Below are 22,177 nucleotides of genomic sequence, written 5' to 3' on the forward strand. Positions count from 1 at the left end.
ATTTTGGGGGGGGGGGGGAGAATAGCGGGAGGTGCGGGAGCGGACCTCCCGCTATTCTCCCACCCATTGTGGTTGCGGAGAATCGCGGCCATTATCTTCACACCATTGCAGCTGGGTTTCATTAAATACATCTGGTTGTATTGGTAATGGTGGCTGAACCACTGGATTGTCATCTGCTTCACGACTGCCTTTTAGTCGGGTTCAAAATACAAAGGGGGCAATTAGTGAATTTGCCATCGAAAGCCCCCCAAAAACCCGGAAAGATCAATCATTGGGAAAACCAGGGAGGAGAATCTGTGAGGATCTCCTCCACCAACCACAGGCTGTGGATTCTCCCACACTCGCGACTGATAGGCTAACGAGCCTATCTGCATTAGCCTATCAGCAGCAAGCATGGGAGAGAAACAAGCAGTGATTGAAAGAGCAGCAGAAAGGTGATTGGTTGTTATCAGCCTGAGCACAGGAATGGCGGAGACTCAGATCTGTCACCTTGACAGCCACCATGATTTCTATGTCTTGAGCTGTGCCAACAATTTTATTTATTTTTCTCTTATTTTTAAATTTAGAGTACCCAATTCATTTATTCCAATTAAGGGGCAGCTTAGCGTGGCCAATCCACCTACCCTGCACATCTTTGGGTTGTGGGGTGAAACCCACGCAGACACGGGGAGAATGTGCAAACTCCACACGGACAGTGACCCAGAGCCGGGATTGAACCTGGAACTTCGGAGCCTTGAGGCAGCAGTGCTAGCCACAGCACCATGGTGCTGCCCCCCCCCCCACCCCCCCCCCCCCCCGCTGTGCCAACAATGAGGGTCCCACTAACGACGGGGGGGGGGGGGGGGGGGGGGCTGACATAACATTCAATATTTGCACCTGATGACACATCCAAGCAGTGGAACCGTGTCGAGAGGCAATGATTGGCTGGAGAAGGCCACAGATTTTGCTTTTTTAGTGCTTTCTGAGGGCCAGGAACAGCAGGTGTGTTCCCCCAGGCCCGGGAATGAAATGTCCAGCTGCAGCCTTCTGATCCCGTGCCCTACCTGATTGACTGTCAGGAACCATCCTCACTGGCCATCAGCTGCAACATCCCCGCTCCCAACCACCAGCCAACCAGTAAATAAGGCTCCACTGTTAAACTCGGCAGGGCATCTACCCTAACAGTCCTGCTCTGCAATCTCCCAGCAGGCTAGCACACTCACTCTCTGTCTCCCAGTAAAAATTCCCGCCTGTGTCCTTGGGCTAAATAACATTCACTATTCAGCAACTCGGGGTTAGAATGTGTGGATGTCGGGTAAGGACAGAATGGAATTTAACTTCATTGTTGGTAACGATGAACATGTATCTAATAATAATCTCTATTATTGGCACAAGTAGGCTTACATTAACACTGCAATGAAGTTACTGTGAAAGTCCCCTAGTTGCCACATTCTGGCGCCTGTTCGGATCACAGAGGGAGAATTCAGAATGTCCAAATTACCCAACAGCACGTCTTTCAGGACTCGTGGGAGGAAACCACAGCACCCGGAGGAAACCCACGCAGACACAGGGAGAACGTGCAGACTCCGCACAGACAGTGACCCAGGGCCGGGATTCGAACCCGGGTCTCTGGCACTGTGAAGAAACAATGCTAACCACTGTGCTACCGTGTCGCCCACAGTCTTACACTCACAGAATCGTCAATTCTGTGGCTTGTTAAATGCGTCAGAATCTTCAGTGTAGACGCAGAAAACATATTTAATACATCAGACTAATATAAGGGAACCTGCATTTAATCAAGAAAGATTGAAAAGCTGCCGTTAATATAATGCCTTCAAGATGTTCCAGTACAATTCACACAGAAATCTGCTGCAAACAGCAATGAGATGTGACCTGTTATGTTGTGTGAGTGGGTGGGAGTTGTGGGGGCCGAGCCGGGGGGTGGGGGTAAAGGTGGGCTGGGATGCTGCTGGTGGATTAAAGAGGTTCCCGAGCATCCCCACCTTCAATGATGTACCTACACCATGGGGACTGCAGCAGGTCAGGAAGGCAGCTCACCCACATGGGCAATTAGAGATGGGCAATAATGCTGCCCTGGCATCTCTCCCATTCCAATCAACAACAAAGCCAACCTTCTGATAAATTATCCCATCAAAGGAAACTGTCTTTTTCAGTAAATGTGGGGCGTGATTTTCAGGGTTAGTTTGCTGCTGGCACTAATCCCGTTACGGCCACTAAATTTCCCGAAGGGGCTAGAATGGGATTTGCACCGGCAAGTTCCCCAAAAAGGGAGTGAAGCTGATTTGCATCAACGGAAATGGAATGAAACGGTTTACGCTGCAACGTCAGCCCCGTAACATACTCCCCCCCCAACCCCCTCCCCTCCCGGGCTGAGAACCCCCCCGCCCCCCGCCCCCCCCCCCCCCGGGCTGACAACACCCCCCCCCCCCCACCCCCCCCAACCCCCCCCCCCCCCCCCGGGCTGAGAACGCCGCCCCCCCCCCCCCCCCCCGGGCTGAGAACGCCCCCCCTCCCCCCCCCCCCCCGGGCTGAGAAACCCCCCCCCCCCGGGCTGAGAACGCCCCCCCAACCCCCTCCCCCCCCCGGCTGAGAACACCCCCCCCCCCCCCGGGCTGAGAACGCCCCCCCCCCCGGGCTGAGAACACCCCCCCACCCCCCCCCCCCCCCCCCCGGGCTGAGAACGCTCCCCCCCGAGGGGACCCTGCCAGGGGATACCCCTCCTCCATTGTGGTGGGGGGAGGGAAGAAGAAGATTCCTCACCAACACCTCTGTGGTGACAGGGGCCTCCAAAACTTATGGGATGGGGGGGGGGTCCTCCATGGCAGTGGGGGGGTGGGAGGGAGTTTATTTTTCCCGTGGATAGGGGCATCCTATAAAGATGGTGCCCCGATATCTGTGGAGTCAGCCTTGGCACCTCTATCAGGCCCCCACCCCGCCAGTGATGGAGCAAACCGACACCCCTGTAATTTCCTATTGACGGTGTTTCTGGAGCGAAGCACGATGGGTTTCTGTCAGAACCTGACACTTGGCCGTGTTTATGGAGAATTCCACCTTTGTCTTTTCCTCCTTTTAAGGATAATTTGTTTTTTGGGTTTCAGTTACTGGTAAGTTTCACACTTACGTAAGTATCATAGAATTATAGAATTTACTGTGCAGAACGAGGCCATTCAGCCCATCGAGTCTGCACCGGCCCTTACAAAGAGCACCCTACCCAACCCCACGTATCTACCCTATCCCAGTAACCCCAACTAACCTTTTCTGGACACTAAGGGCAATTGATCATGGCCAATCCACCTAACCTGCACATCTTTGGACTGGGAGGAAACCGGAGCACCCGGAGGAAACCCACGCACACACGGGGAGAGCGTGCAGACTCCGCACAGACAGTGACCCAGTGGGGAATCGAACCTGGGACCCTGGAGCTGTGAAGCAGCAGTGCTAACCACTGTGCTACCATGCTGTCCTAGTATGCTCTTGATGACTGTCACAAATATTTTATTCCAATAAATTTACAATTTGTTATCAAGGAAGGGTTTAGATGAAAATATTAATGTCAGTGTACTTGGAATGTCCTCCTGTCTATACAACAGGTGTGGTTGAGATTGTAACGCAGCCTGCAGATTGATTTTGTCAGTTAAATCTGTACCGATCATTATGTGAACAAACCTGATCAGCCTGTTTCTTTCATTGCTTTTCTTTTTAAATGCAGATGCTTGCTCAGAACTCTGGCAATATCATCAATATGTCCTCTGTGGTATCGAGCATCAAAGGTGAATAATTAGCACTGTCACATATCACTCACCCACTGTCAAAACTAATCAGAAAGCAGGACAAATTGTCCCTCTGATTCCTATTCATTTCTTTAAAAGCATCTGTTCCAGAGCGCACAATCTGATTTGGCTGCTTCTTCCCTCATAATATTCAACAACTGATCATCATTGCCCTCGTATCCAATCACAAACCAAATCCTGATCTCCCAGCTGACATGCTGAATGATGGTGGCCTCCCCGTGTCAAACTTAAATGATCCAAAGTGGTGGACCAGACCAACATTGTTTTACAATTCAATGTTTCATGCAATCAGACACAGGTCTTTAATTTTTTTCTTTTTCCAAATTTCCCTCCTCTTGTCTGATTCCTTGTTGCAATGTCCCGTTATATTGAGATATCAAAGATGTCAACAGAGAAGGTAAGGTCAGCCAATCAACATCCTGCAGCTCAGTCTAGGAATTATCCTTCTTGCTCGTAAATTCTTCAATCTCATGTCCCATTTCTAGGAAGTGCTAAGCCAACGCAATACTGCAAAGTAAATTAATTGTCAGAGATTCATTCATTGTTTTCAGCCAGAATAGTGACCTCGCAGTTAGCGTCACAGTGAAGCAGTCTGGGAACAGTGTCCTCACAGCGTCACAGTGAAGCAGTCTGGGAACGGTGTCCTGCAGTCAGCGTCACAGTGAAGCAGTCTGGGAACGGTGTCCTCGCAGTCAGCGTCACAGTGAAGCAGTCTGGGAACGGTGTCCTCACAGTCAGCGTCACAGTGAAGCAGTCTGGGAACAGTGTCCTCGCAGTCAGCGTCACAGTGAAGCAGTCTGGGAACAGTGTCCTCACAGTCAGTGTCACAGTGAAGCAGTCTGGGAACAGTGTCCTCACAGTCAGAGTCACAGTGAAGCAGTCTGGGAACAGTGTCCTCGCAGTCAGCGTCACAGTGAAGCAGCCTGGGAACGGTGTCCCCGCAGTCAGTGTCACAGTGAAGCAGTCTGGGAACGGTGTCCTCGCAGTCAGCGTCACAGTGAAGCAGCCTGGGAACGGTGTCCCCGCAGTCAGTGTCACAGTGAAGCAGTCTGGGAACGGTGTCCTCGCAGTCAGCATCACAGTGAAGCAGCCTGGGAACGGTGTCCTGCAGTCAGCGTCACAGTGAAGCAGCCTGGGAACAGTGTCCTGCAGTCAGTGTCACAGTGAAGCAGCCTGGGAACGGTGTCCTCGCAGCATCACAGTGAAGCAGCCTGGGAACGGTGTCCTGCAGTCAGTGTCACAGTGAAGCAGCCTGGGAACGGTGTCCTCGCAGTCAGGGTCACAGTGAAGCAGCCTGGGAACGGTGTCCTCACAGTCAGCGTCACAGTGAAGCAGTCTGGGAACAGTGTCCTGCAGTCAGCGTCACAGTGAAGCAGCCTGGGAACGGTGTCCTCACAGCGTCACAGTGAAGCAGTCTGGGAACGGTGTCCTCGCAGTCAGCGTCACAGTGAAGCAGTCTGGGAACGGTGTCCTCACAGTCAGAGTCACAGTGAAGCAGTCTGGGAACAGTGTCATCGCAGTCAGCGTCACAGTGAAGCAGTCTGGGAACGGTGTCCTCACAGTCAGAGTCACAGTGAAGCAGTCTGGGAACGGTGTCCTCGCAGTCAGCGTCACAGTGAAGCAGTCTGGGAACGGTGTCCTCACAGTCAGAGTCACAGTGAAGCAGTCTGGGAACAGTGTCATCGCAGTCAGCGTCACAGTGAAGCAGTCTGGGAACAGTGTCCTCGCAGCGTCACAGTGAAGCAGTCTGGGAACGGTGTCCTCGCAGTCAGTGTCACAGTGAAGCAGTCTGGGAACGGTGTCCTCGCAGTCAGAGTCACAGTGAAGCAGTCTGGGAACAGTGTCCTCGCAGTCAGCGTCACAGTGAAGCAGCCTGGGAACGGTGTCCTGCAGTCAGCGTCACAGTGAAGCAGCCTGGGAACGGTGTCCTCGCAGCATCACAGTGAAGCAGTCTGGGAACGGTGTCCTCGCAGTCAGGGTCACAGTGAAGCAGTCTGGGAACAGTGTCCTCGCAGTCAGGGTCACAGTGAAGCAGTCTGGGAACAGTGTCATCGCAGTCAGCGTCACAGTGAAGCAGTCTGGGAACAGTGTCCTCGCAGCGTCACAGTGAAGCAGTCTGGGAACAGTGACCTCGCAGTCAGCGTCACAGTGAAGCAGTCTGGGAACGGTGTCCTCGCAGTCAGCGTCACAGTGAAGCAGTCTGGGAACAGTGTCCTCACAGTCAGAGTCACAGTGAAGCAGTCTGGGAACAGTGTCCTCGCAGTCAGCGTCACAGTGAAGCAGTCTGGGAACAGTGACCTCGCAGTCAGCGTCACAGTGAAGCAGTCTGGGAACGGTGTCCTCGCAGTCAGCGTCACAGTGAAGCAGCCTGGGAACGGTGTCCTCGCAGTCAGCGTCACAGTGAAGCAGTCTGGGAATGGTGTCCTCGCAGTCAGCGTCACAGTGAAGCAGTCTGGGAACGGTGTCCTCACAGCGTCACAGTGAAGCAGTCTGGGAACGGTGTCCTCACAGCGTCACAGTGAAGCAGTCTGGGAACAGTGTCCTCGCAGTCAGCATCACAGTGAAGCAGTCTGGGAACGGTGTCCTCACAGTCAGTGTCACAGTGAAGCAGTCTGGGAACAGTGTCCTGCAGTCAGTGTCACAGTGAAGCAGCCTGGGAACGGTGTCCTCGCAGTCAGCGTCACAGTGAAGCAGCCTGGGAACGGTGTCCTGCAGTCAGTGTCACAGTGAAGCAGTCTGGGAACAGTGTCCTCGCAATCAGCGTCACAGTGAAGCAGTCTGGGAACAGTGTCCTCGCAGTCAGTGTCACAGTGAAGCAGTCTGGGAACGGTGTCCTCACAGTCAGCGTCACAGTGAAGCAGCCTGGGAACAGTGTCCTCACAGTCAGCGTCACAGTGAAGCAGTCTGGGAACGGTGTCCTCACAGTCAGCGTCACAGTGAAGCAGCCTGGGAACAGTGTCCTCACAGTCAGCGTCACAGTGAAGCAGCCTGGGAACGGTGTCCTCACAGTCAGCGTCACAGTGAAGCAGCCTGGGAACGGTGTCCTCACAGTCAGCGTCACAGTGAAGCAGCCTGGGAACAGTGTCCTCACAGTCAGCGTCACAGTGAAGCAGCCTGGGAACGGTGTCCTCGCAGTCAGCGTCACAGTGAAGCAGTCTGGGAACGGTGTCCTCACAGTCAGCGTCACAGTGAAGCAGCCTGGGAACGGTGTCCTCGCAGTCAGCATCACAGTGAAGCAGCCTGGGAACGGTGTCCTCGCAGTCAGCGTCACAGTGAAGCAGTCTGGGAACGGTGTCCTCACAGTCAGCGTCGCAGTGAAGCAGTCTGGGAACAGTGTCCTCACAGTCAGCGTCGCAGTGAAGCAGTCTGGGAACAGTGTCCTCACAGTCAGCGTCACAGTGAAGCAGTCTGGGAATGGTGTCCTCACAGCGTCACAGTGAAGCAGTCTGGGAACAGTGTCCTCGCAGTCAGCATCACAGTGAAGCAGTCTGGGAACGGTGTCCTGCAGTCAGTGTCACAGTGAAGCAGTCTGGGAACGGTGTCCTCACAGTCAGCGTCACAGTGAAGCAGCCTGGGAATGGTGTCCTCGCAGTCAGCGTCACAGTGAAGCAGTCTGGGAACAGTGTCCTCGCAGTGTCACAGTGAAGCAGTCTGGGAACAGTGTCCTCGCAGTCAGCGTCACAGTGAAGCAGTCTGGGAACGGTGTCCTCGCAGTCAGCGTCACAGTGAAGCAGTCTGGGAACGGTGTCCTCGCAGTCAGCGTCACAGTGAAGCAGTCTGGGAACGGTGTCCTCGCAGTCAGTGTCACAGTGAAGCAGTCTGGGAACAGTGTCCTCGCAGTCAGCGTCACAGTGAAGCAGTCTGGGAACGGTGTCCTCACAGTGTCACAGTGAAGCAGTCTGGGAACAGTGTCCTCGCAGTTAGCGTCACAGTGAAGCAGCCTGGAAACGGTGTCCTCGCAGTTAGCGTCACAGTGAAGCAGTCTGGGAACAGTGTTGTCGCAGTGAAGCAGTCTGGGAACAGTGTCCTCGCAGTCAGCGTCACAGTGAAGCAGCCTGGAAACGGTGTCCTCGCAGTTAGCGTCACAGTGAAGCAGTCTGGGAACAGTGTTGTCGCAGTGAAGCAGTCTGGGAACGGTGTCCTGCAGTCAGCGTCACAGTGAAGCAGTCTGGGAACGGTGTCCTCGCAGTCAGCGTCACAGTGAAGCAGTCTGGGAACAGTGTCCTGCAGTCAGCGTCACAGTGAAGCAGTCTGGGAACAGTGTCCTCGCAGTCAGCGTCACAGTGAAGCAGCCTGGGAACGGTGTCCTCGCAGTCAGCGTCACAGTGAAGCAGCCTGGGAACGGTGTCCACGCAGTCAGCGTCACAGTGAAGCAGTCTGGGAACAGTGTCCTCGCAGTCAGCGTCACAGTGAAGCAGTCTGGGAACAGTGTCCTCGCAGTCAGCGTCACAGTGAAGCAGCCTGGGAACGGTGTCCTCTCAGTCAGCGTCACAGTGAAGCAGTCTGGGAACAGTGTCCTCGCAGTCAGCGTCACAGTGAAGCAGTCTGGGAACAGTGTCCACGCAGTCAGCGTCACAGTGAAGCAGTCTGGGAACGGTGTCCTCGCAGTCAGTGTCACAGTGAAGCAGTCTGGGAACAGTGTCCACGCAGTCAGCGTCACAGTGAAGCAGTCTGGGAACAGTGTCCTCGCAGCGTCACAGTGAAGCAGCCTGGGAACGGTGTCCTCACAGTCAGTGTCACAGTGAAGCAGTTTGGGAACAGTGTCCTCGCAGTCAGCGTCACAGTGAAGCAGTCTGGGAACAGTGTCCTCGCAGTCAGGGTCACAGTGAAGCAGTCTGGGAACAGTGTCATCGCAGTCAGCGTCACAGTGAAGCAGTCTGGGAACAGTGTCCTTGCAGTCAGCGTCACAGTGAAGCAGTCTGGGAACAGTGTCCTCACAGCGTCACAGTGAAGCAGTCTGGGAACGGTGTCCTCGCAGTCAGCGTCACAGTGAAGCAGTCTGGGAACAGTGTCCTCACAGTCAGAGTCACAGTGAAGCAGTCTGGGAACAGTGTCCTCGCAGTCAGCGTCACAGTGAAGCAGTCTGGGAACAGTGACCTCGCAGTCAGCGTCACAGTGAAGCAGTCTGGGAACGGTGTCCTCGCAGTCAGCGTCACAGTGAAGCAGCCTGGGAACGGTGTCCTCGCAGTCAGCGTCACAGTGAAGCAGTCTGGGAACGGTGTCCTCACAGCGTCACAGTGAAGCAGTCTGGGAACGGTGTCCTCACAGCGTCACAGTGAAGCAGTCTGGGAACAGTGTCCTCGCAGTCAGCATCACAGTGAAGCAGTCTGGGAACGGTGTCCTCGCAGTCAGCATCACAGTGAAGCAGTCTGGGAACGGTGTCCTCACAGTCAGTGTCACAGTGAAGCAGTCTGGGAACAGTGTCCTGCAGTCAGTGTCACAGTGAAGCAGCCTGGGAACGGTGTCCTCACAGTCAGCGTCACAGTGAAGCAGCCTGGGAACGGTGTCCTGCAGTCAGTGTCACAGTGAAGCAGTCTGGGAACAGTGTCCTCGCAATCAGCGTCACAGTGAAGCAGTCTGGGAACAGTGTCCTCGCAGTCAGTGTCACAGTGAAGCAGTCTGGGAACGGTGTCCTCACAGTCAGCGTCACAGTGAAGCAGCCTGGGAACAGTGTCCTCACAGTCAGCGTCACAGTGAAGCAGTCTGGGAACGGTGTCCTCACAGTCAGCGTCACAGTGAAGCAGCCTGGGAACAGTGTCCTCACAGTCAGCGTCACAGTGAAGCAGCCTGGGAACGGTGTCCTCACAGTCAGCGTCACAGTGAAGCAGCCTGGGAACAGTGTCCTCACAGTCAGCGTCACAGTGAAGCAGCCTGGGAACAGTGTCCTCACAGTCAGCGTCACAGTGAAGCAGCCTGGGAACGGTGTCCTCGCAGTCAGCGTCACAGTGAAGCAGTCTGGGAACGGTGTCCTCACAGTCAGCGTCACAGTGAAGCAGCCTGGGAACGGTGTCCACGCAGTCAGCGTCACAGTGAAGCAGTCTGGGAACGGTGTCCTCGCAGTCAGTGTCACAGTGAAGCAGTCTGGGAACGGTGTCCTCACAGCGTCACAGTGAAGCAGTCTGGGAACGGTGTCCTCGCAGTCAGCATCACAGTGAAGCAGCCTGGGAACGGTGTCCTCGCAGTCAGCGTCACAGTGAAGCAGTCTGGGAACGGTGTCCTCACAGTCAGCGTCGCAGTGAAGCAGTCTGGGAACAGTGTCCTCACAGTCAGCGTCGCAGTGAAGCAGTCTGGGAACAGTGTCCTCACAGTCAGCGTCACAGTGAAGCAGTCTGGGAATGGTGTCCTCACAGCGTCACAGTGAAGCAGTCTGGGAACAGTGTCCTCGCAGTCAGCATCACAGTGAAGCAGTCTGGGAACGGTGTCCTGCAGTCAGTGTCACAGTGAAGCAGTCTGGGAACGGTGTCCTCGCAGTCAGTGTCACAGTGAAGCAGTCTGGGAACGGTGTCCTCACAGTCAGCGTCACAGTGAAGCAGCCTGGGAATGGTGTCCTCGCAGTCAGCGTCACAGTGAAGCAGTCTGGGAACAGTGTCCTCGCAGTGTCACAGTGAAGCAGTCTGGGAACAGTGTCCTCGCAGTCAGCGTCACAGTGAAGCAGTCTGGGAACGGTGTCCTCACAGTCAGCGTCACAGTGAAGCAGTCTGGGAACGGTGTCCTCACAGCGTCACAGTGAAGCAGCCTGGGAACGGTGTCCTCGCAGTCAGTGTCACAGTGAAGCAGTCTGGGAACAGTGTCCTCGCAGTCAGCGTCACAGTGAAGCAGACTGGGAACGGTGTCCTCGCAGTCAGCGTCACAGTGAAGCAGTCTGGGAACGGCGTCCTCGCAGTCAGTGTCACAGTGACGCAGTCTGGGAACGGTGTCCTCACAGTGTCACAGTGATGCAGTCTGGGAACGGTGTCCTCGCAGTGTCACAGTGAAGCAGTCTGGGAACAGTGTCCTCGCAGTTAGCGTCACAGTGAAGCAGCCTGGAAACGGTGTCCTCGCAGTTAGCGTCACAGTGAAGCAGTCTGGGAACAGTGTTGTCGCAGTGAAGCAGTCTGGGAACAGTGTCCTCGCAGTCAGCGTCACAGTGAAGCAGCCTGGAAACGGTGTCCTCGCAGTTAGCGTCACAGTGAAGCAGTCTGGGAACAGTGTTGTCGCAGTGAAGCAGTCTGGGAACGGTGTCCTCGCAGTCAGCGTCACAGTGAAGCAGTCTGGGAACAGTGTCCTGCAGTCAGCGTCACAGTGAAGCAGTCTGGGAACAGTGTCCTCGCAGTCAGCGTCACAGTGAAGCAGCCTGGGAACGGTGTCCTCGCAGTCAGCGTCACAGTGAAGCAGCCTGGGAACGGTGTCCACGCAGTCAGCGTCACAGTGAAGCAGTCTGGGAACGGTGTCCTCGCAGTCAGCGTCACAGTGAAGCAGTCTGGGAACAGTGTCCTCGCAGTCAGCGTCACAGTGAAGCAGCCTGGGAACGGTGTCCTCGCAGTCAGCGTCACAGTGAAGCAGCCTGGGAACGGTGTCCACGCAGTCAGCGTCACAGTGAAGCAGTCTGGGAACAGTGTCCTCGCAGTCAGTGTCACAGTGAAGCAGTCTGGGAACAGTGTCCACGCAGTCAGCGTCACAGTGAAGCAGTCTGGGAACGGTGTCCTCGCAGCCAGCGTCACAGTGAAGCAGTCTGGGAACAGTGTCATCGCAGTCAGCGTCACAGTGAAGCAGTCTGGGAACGGTGTCCTCGCAGTCAGCGTCACAGTGAAGCAGCCTGGGAACAGTGTCCTCGCAGTCAGCGTCGCAGTGAAGCAGTCTGGGAACAGTGTCATCGCTGTGAAGCAGCCTGGGAACGGTGTCCTGCAGTCAGCGTCACAGTGATGCAGACTGGGAACGGTGTCCTCGCAATCAGTGTCACAGTGAAGCAGTCTGGGAACGGTGTCCTGCAGTCAGCGTCACAGTGAAGCAGCCTGGGAACGGTGACCTCGCAGTCAGCGTCGCAGTGAAGCAGTCTGGGAACGGTGTCCTCGCAGTCAGTGTCACAGTGAAGCAGTCTGGGAACGGTGTCCTGCAGTCAGCGTCACAGTGAAGCAGCCTGGGAACAGTGTCCTCGCAGTCAGTGTCACAGTGAAGCAGCCTGGGAACAGTGTCCCCGCAGTCAGTGTCGCAGTGAAGCAGCCTGGGAACGGTGTCCTCGCAGTCAGTGTCACAGTGAAGCAGTCTGGGAACAGTGTCCCCGCAGTCAGTGTCACAGTGAAGCAGCCTGGGAACGGTGTCCTCGCAGTGAAGCAGCCTGGGAACGGTGTCCTCGCAGTCAGCGTCACAGTGAAGCAGTCTGGGAACAGTGTCCCCGCAGTCAGTGTCACAGTGAAGCAGCCTGGGAACGGTGTCCTCGCAGTGAAGCAGCCTGGGAACGGTGTCCTCGCAGTCAGTGTCACAGTGAAGCAGCCTGGGAACAGTGTCCCCGCAGTCAGTGTCGCAGTGAAGCAGCCTGGGAACGGTGTCCTCGCAGTCAGCGTCACAGTGAAGCAGTCTGGGAACAGTGTCCCCGCAGTCAGTGTCACAGTGAAGCAGCCTGGGAACGGTGTCCTCGCAGTGAAGCAGCCTGGGAACAGTGTCCTCGCAGTCAGTGTCACAGTGAAGCAGTCTGGGAACAGTGTCCCCGCAGTCAGTGTCACAGTGAAGCAGCCTGGGAACAGTGTCCTCGCAGTCAGTGTCACAGTGAAGCAGCCTGGGAACAGTGTCCTCGCAGTCAGCGTCACAGTGAAGCTGTCTGGGAACAGTGTCCTCACAGTCAGCGTCACAGTGAAGCAGTCTGGGAACGGTGTCCTCGCAGTCAGTGTCACAGTGAAGCAGTCTGGGAACAGTGTCCCCGCAGTCAGTGTCACAGTGAAGCAGCCTGGGAACGGTGTCCTCGCAGTCAGTGTCACAGTGAAGCAGCCTGGGAACAGTGTCCTCGCAGTCAGTGTCACAGTGAAGCAGTCGGGGAACGGTGTCCTCACAGTCAGCGTCACAGTGAAGCAGCCTGGGAACAGTGTCCTCGCAGTCAGCGTCACAGTGAAGCAGTCTGGGAACAGTGTCCTCGCAGTCAGCGTCACAGTGAAGCAGTCTGGGAACGGTGTCCTCACAGCGTCACAGTGAAGCAGCCTGGGAACGGTGTCCTCGCAGTCAGCGTCACAGTGAAGCAGTCTGGGAACAGTGTCCTCGCAGTCAGCATCACAGTGAAGCAGCCTGGGAACGGTGTCCTCGCAGTCAGCATCCTCGCAGCACTTGCACCTTCCTCTCTTTCAGGCAGGCCCACTATCCGCAGATTCTGTCTTCTCAACCTTTTTTTCTGCTCCTCTCCCTTTGTTCTCAGTGTCGTGCAAAGGTCTCCTAAGAGCCCTACCTCTGCTCCAATGCCACAAGCCGATCATCGAGGTCCAACATCGCCCTCTCAATCTCTCGGATCTGTGATCCCTGGGCCTCCAAGCTTTTCTCCGACCTCTCCATTGAGCCCGACAGGGGCGCCACAACCCCTTTGATGGCCTTCGAGCGATCCGCCTCCATCTCCTTCCTCTGCTGGTGGAACTCTTCCTTGATGAAGGCCGTCATAGAATCATAGAATTTACAGTGCAGAAGGAGGCCATTCGGCCCATCGTATCTGCACCGAGCCTTGGAAAGAGCACCCTATCCCCAAAACCCAGTAACCCCACCCAACCTTTTTTGGTCACTAAGGGCAATTTATCATGGCCAATCCACCTAACCTGCAAATCTTTGGACTGTGGGAGGAAACCGGAGCACCCGGAGGAAACCCACGCACACACGGGGAGGATGTGCAGACTCCGCACAGACAGTGACCCAAGCTGGGAATCGAACCCGGGACCCTGGAACTGTGAAGCAACAGTGCTAACCACTGTGCTGCTCCATCTGGGACTTTGCTACTTACACTGACTCTTCCCCCTCCGCCATCCTTCCACTGGCTGTTCACCACAGGTCCCTTCCAACTCCTTGGCCAGATCCCTCCTTCTTCTGCCGGGTTTGGGAGCCAGCAGACATACCACTCCCGGGGGTATCTTCTTCCACCTTCAGTGACACTTTTCCGTTGAAGTTGCATCCAATTTCGGAGAAGAAGAGCTCTTTTCTACGCCTTCAAGCAGAGGTGCCCTGTGTGTGACCCCCTCACACCACGGTTGTACCAGATGTCCCAGATCCCTCTGCTTCCCCCCCCCCCCCCCCCTTTGGAATTGTACTTTATTTTCTATTATCTCTCCATATTCTTCCCACTACAATGAATTGCTTCACATTTCTCTGCATTAAATGATATTTGCCGCTTGGTGCCTATCCTCCAACCTGTCCATTTCCTTGTGAAGTTTGACATCATTCTCCTCACAATTAATTCCAACTTCATGTCATCCGCAAACACTGAAATTGTGGCTTGTCCACCAAAGTCTAGGATCAGCCCACACACATTCTCAGGGATAAAAAATCACAAGGGCACAGCAAATTGTAACATACCTGCCACAGTTCTCCATTAACACCATCCAGTTCATCAGTTACCTCTGGAAAGAATAGGACCACATGATGGTTAGTGAAACACACACAGCACTGACCCATAAACAGGATCTGCAGCCATTCAAGCTGCTTTCCGTTCAGTCACACACACAAACTCACACACACACACACACACTCACACACACACAAACTCACTCATACACTCACACTCACACACACACACACACTCATACACACACACACACACACTCACTCACACACACTCATACAATCTCACTCACTCACACACACACAGGCACATACACACACACACTCACTCACACACACTCATACAATCTCACTCACTCACACACTCACACACACTCATACAATCTCACACACTCACACACACACGCACACACACACACACACAGGCACATACACAACATTTGGACTCCTCTTGAACTTTGACCCATCCTTTTTCATCATCTTAGCCCTTTATTCCTTCTTCATATCCTTAACTAACGTCCCCTTCAATATGTCAATATTATTGGCCACAACTACTCCATGTGGTAGTAGAGGTCGCATTCTTACCACTTGCTGCAAAAAAAGGTAACAATTTCCATCGAATATCTACTGTGCAGAAAGAGGCCATTTGGCCCATTGAGTCTACACTGACTTACTGACCCACTAAAAGAGCACCCTATCTAGGCCCACTCCCCCGCCCCTATCCCCATCACCCCACCAAAACTTTTGGGCAATATTAGCCTGGCCAATCCACCTAACCTGCACATCTTTGGACTGTGGGAGGAAACCGGAGCATCCGGAGGAAACCCACGCAGACACGGGGAGAATGAACAAACTCCAACCGAGGCTGGAATTGAACCCAGGTCCCGGGCGCCCTGAGACAGTCATCGCGTGTCTGATACCCAGTATTCAGTCAACAGAAATCACATCCAACTGTAGATCGGAAAGACTGAAGCCAATTGGTCCAAAATTGTGTTCCCTGACCACCTTCCCTGTATAATGCTTCTGGTAATGTTTGAAACGGAGGCACCAGTCACAATGGTGTGTTTGACACTCATACCTGCTCCGTCACCAAGGTTGGTGATTATTAATTGTGTTAATGTGAATGCAGGTGGTTGGTTTTAAGTGGGGATTCACTTGAACCCCCGAGGGTCAGGGTCTTTGTCTTTTTATTTGAGAAAATTAATTTTCTGTTGTTTAGAGTTCCCAATTCATTTTTTCAATTAAGGGGCAATTTAGTGTGGCCAATCCACCTACCCTGCACATCTTTGGGTTGTGGGGGTGAAACCCACGCAAACACGGGGAGAATGTGTAAACTCCACACGGACAGTGACCCAGAGCCGGGATTCGAACCTGGGACCTCGGCGGCGTGAGGCAGCTGTGCTAACCACTGTGCCACCGTGCTGCCCTTTCCCTATAAATTTAGATAGATGTTCAGATTATGTTTTCAGATAGCCAATAACTGATGTTTGTTGTTTATTCTGTCAGAGGTTTAGTGGACTTGTTGGAGAAAGAACGGTTCTGTTAAAAGCTCTTCCTATATTCCTCACAGGGGTTGTGAACAGATGTGTGTACGGAACGTCCAAGGCAGCTGTTATTGGATTGACCAAGTCCGTTGCTGCAGACTTTATTGAACAAGCTATAAGGTGTAACTGTGTCTGTCCAGGTGAGCATAAAGCTGCCTTTCTCACTTTGTCAGGAACATTCTGAGTTGCAAAAATCTTGCCTGTCTCCAGGGCAAACCTTTTGTCCTCCTTCATTTCCATAATAATAATAATCTTTATTATTGTCACAAGTAGACTTACATTAACATCGCAATGAAGTTACTGTGAAAGGCCCCTAGTCGCCACATTCCGGCGCCTGTTCGGGTACACAGAGGGGGAATTCAGAATGTCTAATTTACCGAACAGCACGTCTTTCGGGACTTGTGGGAGGAAACCGGAGCACCCGGAGGAAACCCACGCAGGCACGGGGAGAATGTGCAGACTCCTCACAGACAGTGACCCAAGCCGGAATCGAACCCGGGACCCTGGAGCTTTGAAGCCATAGTGCTAACCACTGTGCTGCCGTGTCGCCCACAATTGGAGGTGAAGGAAGAATTCCCCCTCTGTGTACCCGAACAGGTTCGTTCTCCTGTGAAAGTAATGATCTTCCCTTTAATCATGACTAATGCATTTTCTCTGCTGATGTCTCCCAACTACCCAGCTAATCTGATTCCTATAAATAAAAAGGGAGATAGAACAACTCCGTGGTGTATCCCAGTGAACCGAGCATCAGTGATGGGACAGATAATGGAATCCTCACTCCGAGATGTATTAGTTCGGCGGCACGGCAGCACAGTGGTTAGCACTGTTGCTTCACAGCTCCAGGGTCCCAGGTTCGATTCCCGGCTTGGGTCACTGTCTGTGCGGAGTCTGAACGTTCTCCCCGTGCCTGCGTGGGTTTCCTCCGGGTGCTCCGGTTTCCTCCCACAAGTCCCGGAAGATGTGCTGTTAGGTAATTTGGCCATTCTGAATTTTCCCTCTGTGTACACGAACAGGTGCCGGAGTGTGGCGACTAGGAGATTTTCACAGTAACGTCATTGGATGGATTGGATTGGATTTGTTTATTGTCACGTGTACCGAGGTACAGTGAAAAGTATTTTTCTGCGAGCAGCTCAACAGATCATTCAGTACATGGGAAGAAAAGGGAATTAAACAAAATTCAAGAAAATACATAATAGGGCAACACAAGGTATACAATGTAACTACATAAGCATTGACATCGGATGAAGCATACAGGGTGTAGTGTTAATGAGGGCAATCCATAAGAGGGTCATTTAGGAGTTTGGTGACAGTGGGGAAGAAGCTGTTTTTGAGTCTGTTCGTGTGTGTTCTCAGACTTCTGTATCTCCTGCCCGATGGAAGAAGTTGGAAAACTGAGTAAGCCGGGTGGGAGGGATCCTTGATTATGCTGCCCGCTTTCCCCCGGCAGCGGGAGGTGTAGATGGAGTCAATGGATGGGAGGCAGGTTCGTGTGATGGACTGGACGGTATTCACGACTCTCTGAAGTTTCTTGCGGTCCTGGGCCGAGCAGTTGCCATACCAGGCTGTGATGCAGCCTGATAGGATGCTTTCTATGGTGCATCTGTAAAAGTTGGTAAGGGTTAATGTGGACATGCTGAATTTCCTTAGTTTCCTGAGGAAGTATAGGCACTGTTGTGCTTTCTTGGTGGTAGTGTCGACGTGAGTGGACCAGGACAGATTTTTGGTGATGTGCACCCCTAGGAATTAGAAACTGCTAACTATCTCCACCTCGGCCCCGTTGATGCTGACAGGGGTGTGTACAGTACTTTGCTTCCTGAAGTCAATGACCAGCTCTTTAGTTTTGCAGTGTTAATTTAAGCCCACTTGCGACAATAAAGATTATTAAATTATTAGAGAAAATTCTAAAAATAGTCTGCACTGATTTCAAAGAGAATGTTTCCATTGCTTGCTGAATGTTCAAACCTGACCAACCTTTTTCAATACTTTTGAGAAGTAGCAGAAAAGGTAGATGAGGGTCGTGAAGTAGTCATAATATATTGGGATTTTCAAAAGATTTTCAATAAGTTACAGCATTGTAGGCTCATGATTAAGGTGTGAACGTGTCGAACTAGGGACAGGGATAGTTGAAGCAAAAATCTTTTAAGGGAAAGTTGGATAAACACAAGATGGAGAAATAGGAGGAGATGTTGATGGAGTGAGATGGGGAAGTGTGGGAGGAGGTCCATGTCGCGGTAAAACACCAACGAGACCAGTTCAGCTGAATTTCTGTGTAAAGGCAACAAAGAGTCCACACACAGTATGTCGAAACAAAAACGGACTTTATTTCCAATCACTATTATTTACAGCTCCAGTAATTCCCCACTGGGTCTCACTCGTCTCTATTTATACAGGGCCAAATATTCTTAAGGGTCCCCCACCCCCTTATGGGAGCTCATATTCTGCAAGACCCACGAGATGGTTAATCCCTACCCAGTAAGACCCATGCGGGTTATAACATCGACACTTGGGGGGGGGGGCGTGGGGCGATGTCTTGATGTCTACGAGAATGGATGGGGTGGGGGCAGGTCACCCTCATGCCTGGATTGGGGGGGGGGGTTGATGCAGATATGAGGTGGGGGGGAGGTTGCCCCTCCATGGCTGATGGTTCAGGTGTTTTCCACGTCTTGCTGCTTTTCCAGCCCGAAATGACACTTTGGGCGTGATTCTGCTAAAAGGGAACAAAGACCCGAGCCAGCGCGTTTAGTTACGTGTTTCCCGGCACTCGCAGTTCTGAGAAACACATGGTTATTCAACACACCTTGGCAGTGCCAGGCTGGCATTGCAAGGGTACCCAGGTGGCACCAGCAGTTCCCCACCCTGCCCAAAGGGTATGTAGCTGGGAGCCTCCGTTTCCTTGCAGACCCCCATGAGTGCCGTTCCCTCTGGTCCCTGTTTGTGAACCGAGATCTCTGAGGCCAAGGGAGTGACTCCCAAATCCTCGGGTACCTCAGGAATCTGCACATTAGAGTGACCCTCACTGTCTCACTCAAATATGCAGATTTGCCAAAATCTGATCCCGCTCATTGTGCCTTTCCGGGAGGAGTGTGGCCATTGGTCCTGTCCTTAGACATTTTCGGGGATAATAATCCTCTCTGTGCGATAAGTCGAGTGTTGTTTACCATCTGTTAAGACAGACTTTATTTCCAGCACTGTTTGAAGTGTTTCAGAAATATGCTCCAAACATACGGTGACGTCACACAATCTTCAATTGTTTTTATTTCCAAGGTACTGTGGACACCCCGTCCCTGAGAGGGAGGATTGAAGCCCAGCCCAATCCACAGCAGGTATGTGGCTGTCGACATCTTCCCAGTCCAGCTTTAACGGGCTGTAATTGTGTGGCTGACCTGTGAGCAATTAGCGTTGGAGTGAGGGATGAAAAGTGGCACGGGCTGATTCAAGCATTTTGAATTTTTAGAGGCAGTGATTACCCGTTATAAAAACAGAAAATGCTGGAAATCCGCCAGCAGGTCAGGCTGATGTCAAATTGTTCAACTCGATGATCGGAACCTCTTCCTCTATTTGTTTTGTTGTTTCTGCACCCCACCCCAGATTTGTTTTTTCTTGTTTCTTTCTTTATTATAAAATCACAAAAAGTAAGAGCAGAAGGCCATTCAGCCCCTCGAAGCTGCTCTGCTATTTAATAAGATAATGGCTGATCTGATTGTGACCTCAACGCCACATTCTGACAACCCCCATAACCTTTGACTCCTTGGGAGAGCAGATGTCTAACTCTGCACTGCCCTCTGGAGAAAAGAATACAAAAGAATTCTCCGTTATTATTTTGCTTCGGATTTAGACAGAATTCACATCTCATCTGGGCAGCTGTTTATTTTACCCATTACTACTCTGTTTGGCTTTTATACCACAAAACCTTTCATCATTTAATCTCTCCGACCTCCAGCCGTATCAGGGATCTTCTCTAAAGCTGTAGGGGAAATTAGAAAATCACATTAAAGGAGAAAACAAGAGTGCAGGTTAGCAATGTTCCCTACAGCAGAAAGTAAAGGTGAGGGACAGTATGGTGAATGTCTTTATGCACCAAGAAATTATAGAAGAGTCGGGAAATCTAACATTGAAACAAATTTAAAGCTTTGTATCTAAATGCAAGAAGCATCCATAACAAGATAACGCCGCAAATAGAAACAAAAGGTTATGGCGTGGTGGGGATTACTGAAACGTGGTTACAAGGAGACCAGGTTTGGGTATTGAATATCCAAGGGTACACAGTGTTTCAGGAAGATAGGGTGAAAGGGAAAGAGGTGGCGCAGCCCTGCTGGTGAGGAAAGGGAGCAACGCTGTCATGGGGAATGATATAAGCGCTGGAGATCAAGATGTGGAATCAATCTGGGGCGAAATAAAAAATAACAAAGGGAAGAAGCCCTTGGTAGGAGTCATCTACAGATCCCCAAACAATAGTTGTGCAGTGGGGCACAGTATAAACCAGGAAATACTGGGGACTTGCAAGAAAGATACAGCAATTATCATGGGTGATTTTAATATGTATATAGACTGGAGGAATCAAATTGGCAAAGGTAGCCTGGAGGCAGAGTTCATTGAATGCATTAGAGATTATTTCTTCGAACATTATGTTCAGGAACCAACCAGGGAGGAGGTGACTCCCGGTTTGATATTCTGTAATGAGGAGGGATTAATTAATGACCTCACAGTTAAGGATCCACTAGAAAGTACTGACCATAGTTTGGTAGAATTCAGTTTGGGGTTGAGAAAGTGGAGTCCCACATTCCACAGCACGGTGGCACAGTGGATAGCACTGTGGCTTCACAGTGCCAGGGTCCCTGGTTCGATCCCGGCTTGGGTCACTGTCTGTACGGAGTCTGCACAGCCTCCCCGTGTCTGCGTGGGTTTCCTCCGGGTTCTCCGGTTTCCTCCCACAGTCCAAAGATGTGCAGGTTAGGTGGATTGGCCATGATAAATTGCCCTTAGTGACTAAAAAAAGATTAGGAGGGGTTATTGGGTTACGGGGATAGGGTGGAAGTGAGGGCTTAAGTGGGTCGGTGCAGACTCGATGGGCCGAATGGCCTCCTTCTGCACTGTATGTTCTATGTAGTTTAGGCCTGTACTCTAGAGTTTAGAAGAAAGAGGGGAGATCTCATTGAGGTATAGAAGATTTTTTTTAATGAGTTGCTAAAAGGTCTGGATAAAGTAGATGTGGAGCTGCTGCTCCCTCTTGTGGGGCAATCTAAAACCAGAGGCCATAGTCTCAGGTTAAGAGGTAGCAAATTTAAAATAGATTTGAGGAGAAACTATGGGCTGGACTCTCCGATTTTCAGGCTGATGCTGGCCGTTTTGACAGCTAGATCCGGGTGCTCTACGCTGCGGCCTGCTAATCCCCACCAGATGGAGGATCGGTGGCCGTTTTGCACCGGATGTACGGACGTAAACACTGTGTCCGATACCCTGAAAACAGCCACCAGCGGACATGGCTCCAGATCAACATTATCTCTGACATGGTGTTGAAGAAAGAGACCCAAAAACTTCCTAACTTGGGACAAGACCAGATCATATGAGAGTGATTAGCCGGTTCCTGAGATCAACAGCTTGCACGTTCTCCCCGTGTCTACGTGGGTCTCACCCCCACAACTCAAAAAGATGTGCAAGGTGGGTGAATTGCTAAATTGCCCCTAAATTTGAAAAAAAAAAATTGGTACTAAATCAGAATGGTGGTGCAGTGGTTAGCACTGCTGCCTCACGGGGCCGTGGTCCCGGGTTCGATCCCAGCCCCGAGTCACTGTCTGTGCGGAGTCTGAGAAAAGATGTAGTGGCATTGGACGCAGTTCAGAGGAGGTTCACTAGATTGATTCCAGAGATGAGGGATTAGTCATAGGAGGAGAGATTGAACAGAACGATTGAGAGATCGGTAGCACAAGTGGCTAACGCTGTGGCTTCACAGCGCCAGGGTCCCAGGTTTGATTCCCCGCTGGGTCACTGTCTTTGCGGAGTTTGCACGTTCTCTGGCCTGCTGGTGGGAGCTCCGGTTTCCTCCCACAGTCCAAAGACGTGTAGGTTAGGTGGATTGGCCGTGATAAATTGCCTCTTAGTGTCCAGGGATGTGCAGCTTAGGTTATGAGGTTGCAGGGATGGGGTGGGTGGAGTGCTCATTTGAAGGGTTGGTGCAGACTCGATGGGCCGAATAGCCTCCTTCTGCACTGGAGGGATTCTATGATTCTACGATTCCAACACCGCTCATGCCTGTCCTCCACCCAGAGAAAAATCCACTCAGCCTCACCTGGTCAGAGGCACCCTGTGCACCACCTTGGACTGGATCAGAGTAAGCCGAGC

The 22,177-nt window shown here is 52.4% G+C and overlaps 1 protein-coding gene across 1 annotated transcript in view; it reads left to right on the plus strand.

Annotated features, from left to right (window-relative positions):
• LOC119963677 (3-hydroxybutyrate dehydrogenase type 2-like) overlaps positions 1-22,177 on the plus strand; it is a 58,648-nt gene that overhangs the window by 12,907 nt on the left and 23,564 nt on the right. Inside the window, exons 4-6 of the mRNA XM_038792995.1 lie at positions 3,710-3,770; positions 15,865-15,978; positions 19,103-19,161. Coding sequence (XP_038648923.1) covers positions 3,710-3,770; positions 15,865-15,978; positions 19,103-19,161 — 234 coding nt within the window. The remainder of the gene's footprint in view (positions 1-3,709; positions 3,771-15,864; positions 15,979-19,102; positions 19,162-22,177) is intronic.

Source organism: Scyliorhinus canicula, chromosome 3 (assembly GCF_902713615.1).
Source record: "Scyliorhinus canicula chromosome 3, sScyCan1.1, whole genome shotgun sequence".
Classification (NCBI taxonomy): Eukaryota; Metazoa; Chordata; class Chondrichthyes; order Carcharhiniformes; family Scyliorhinidae; genus Scyliorhinus; species Scyliorhinus canicula.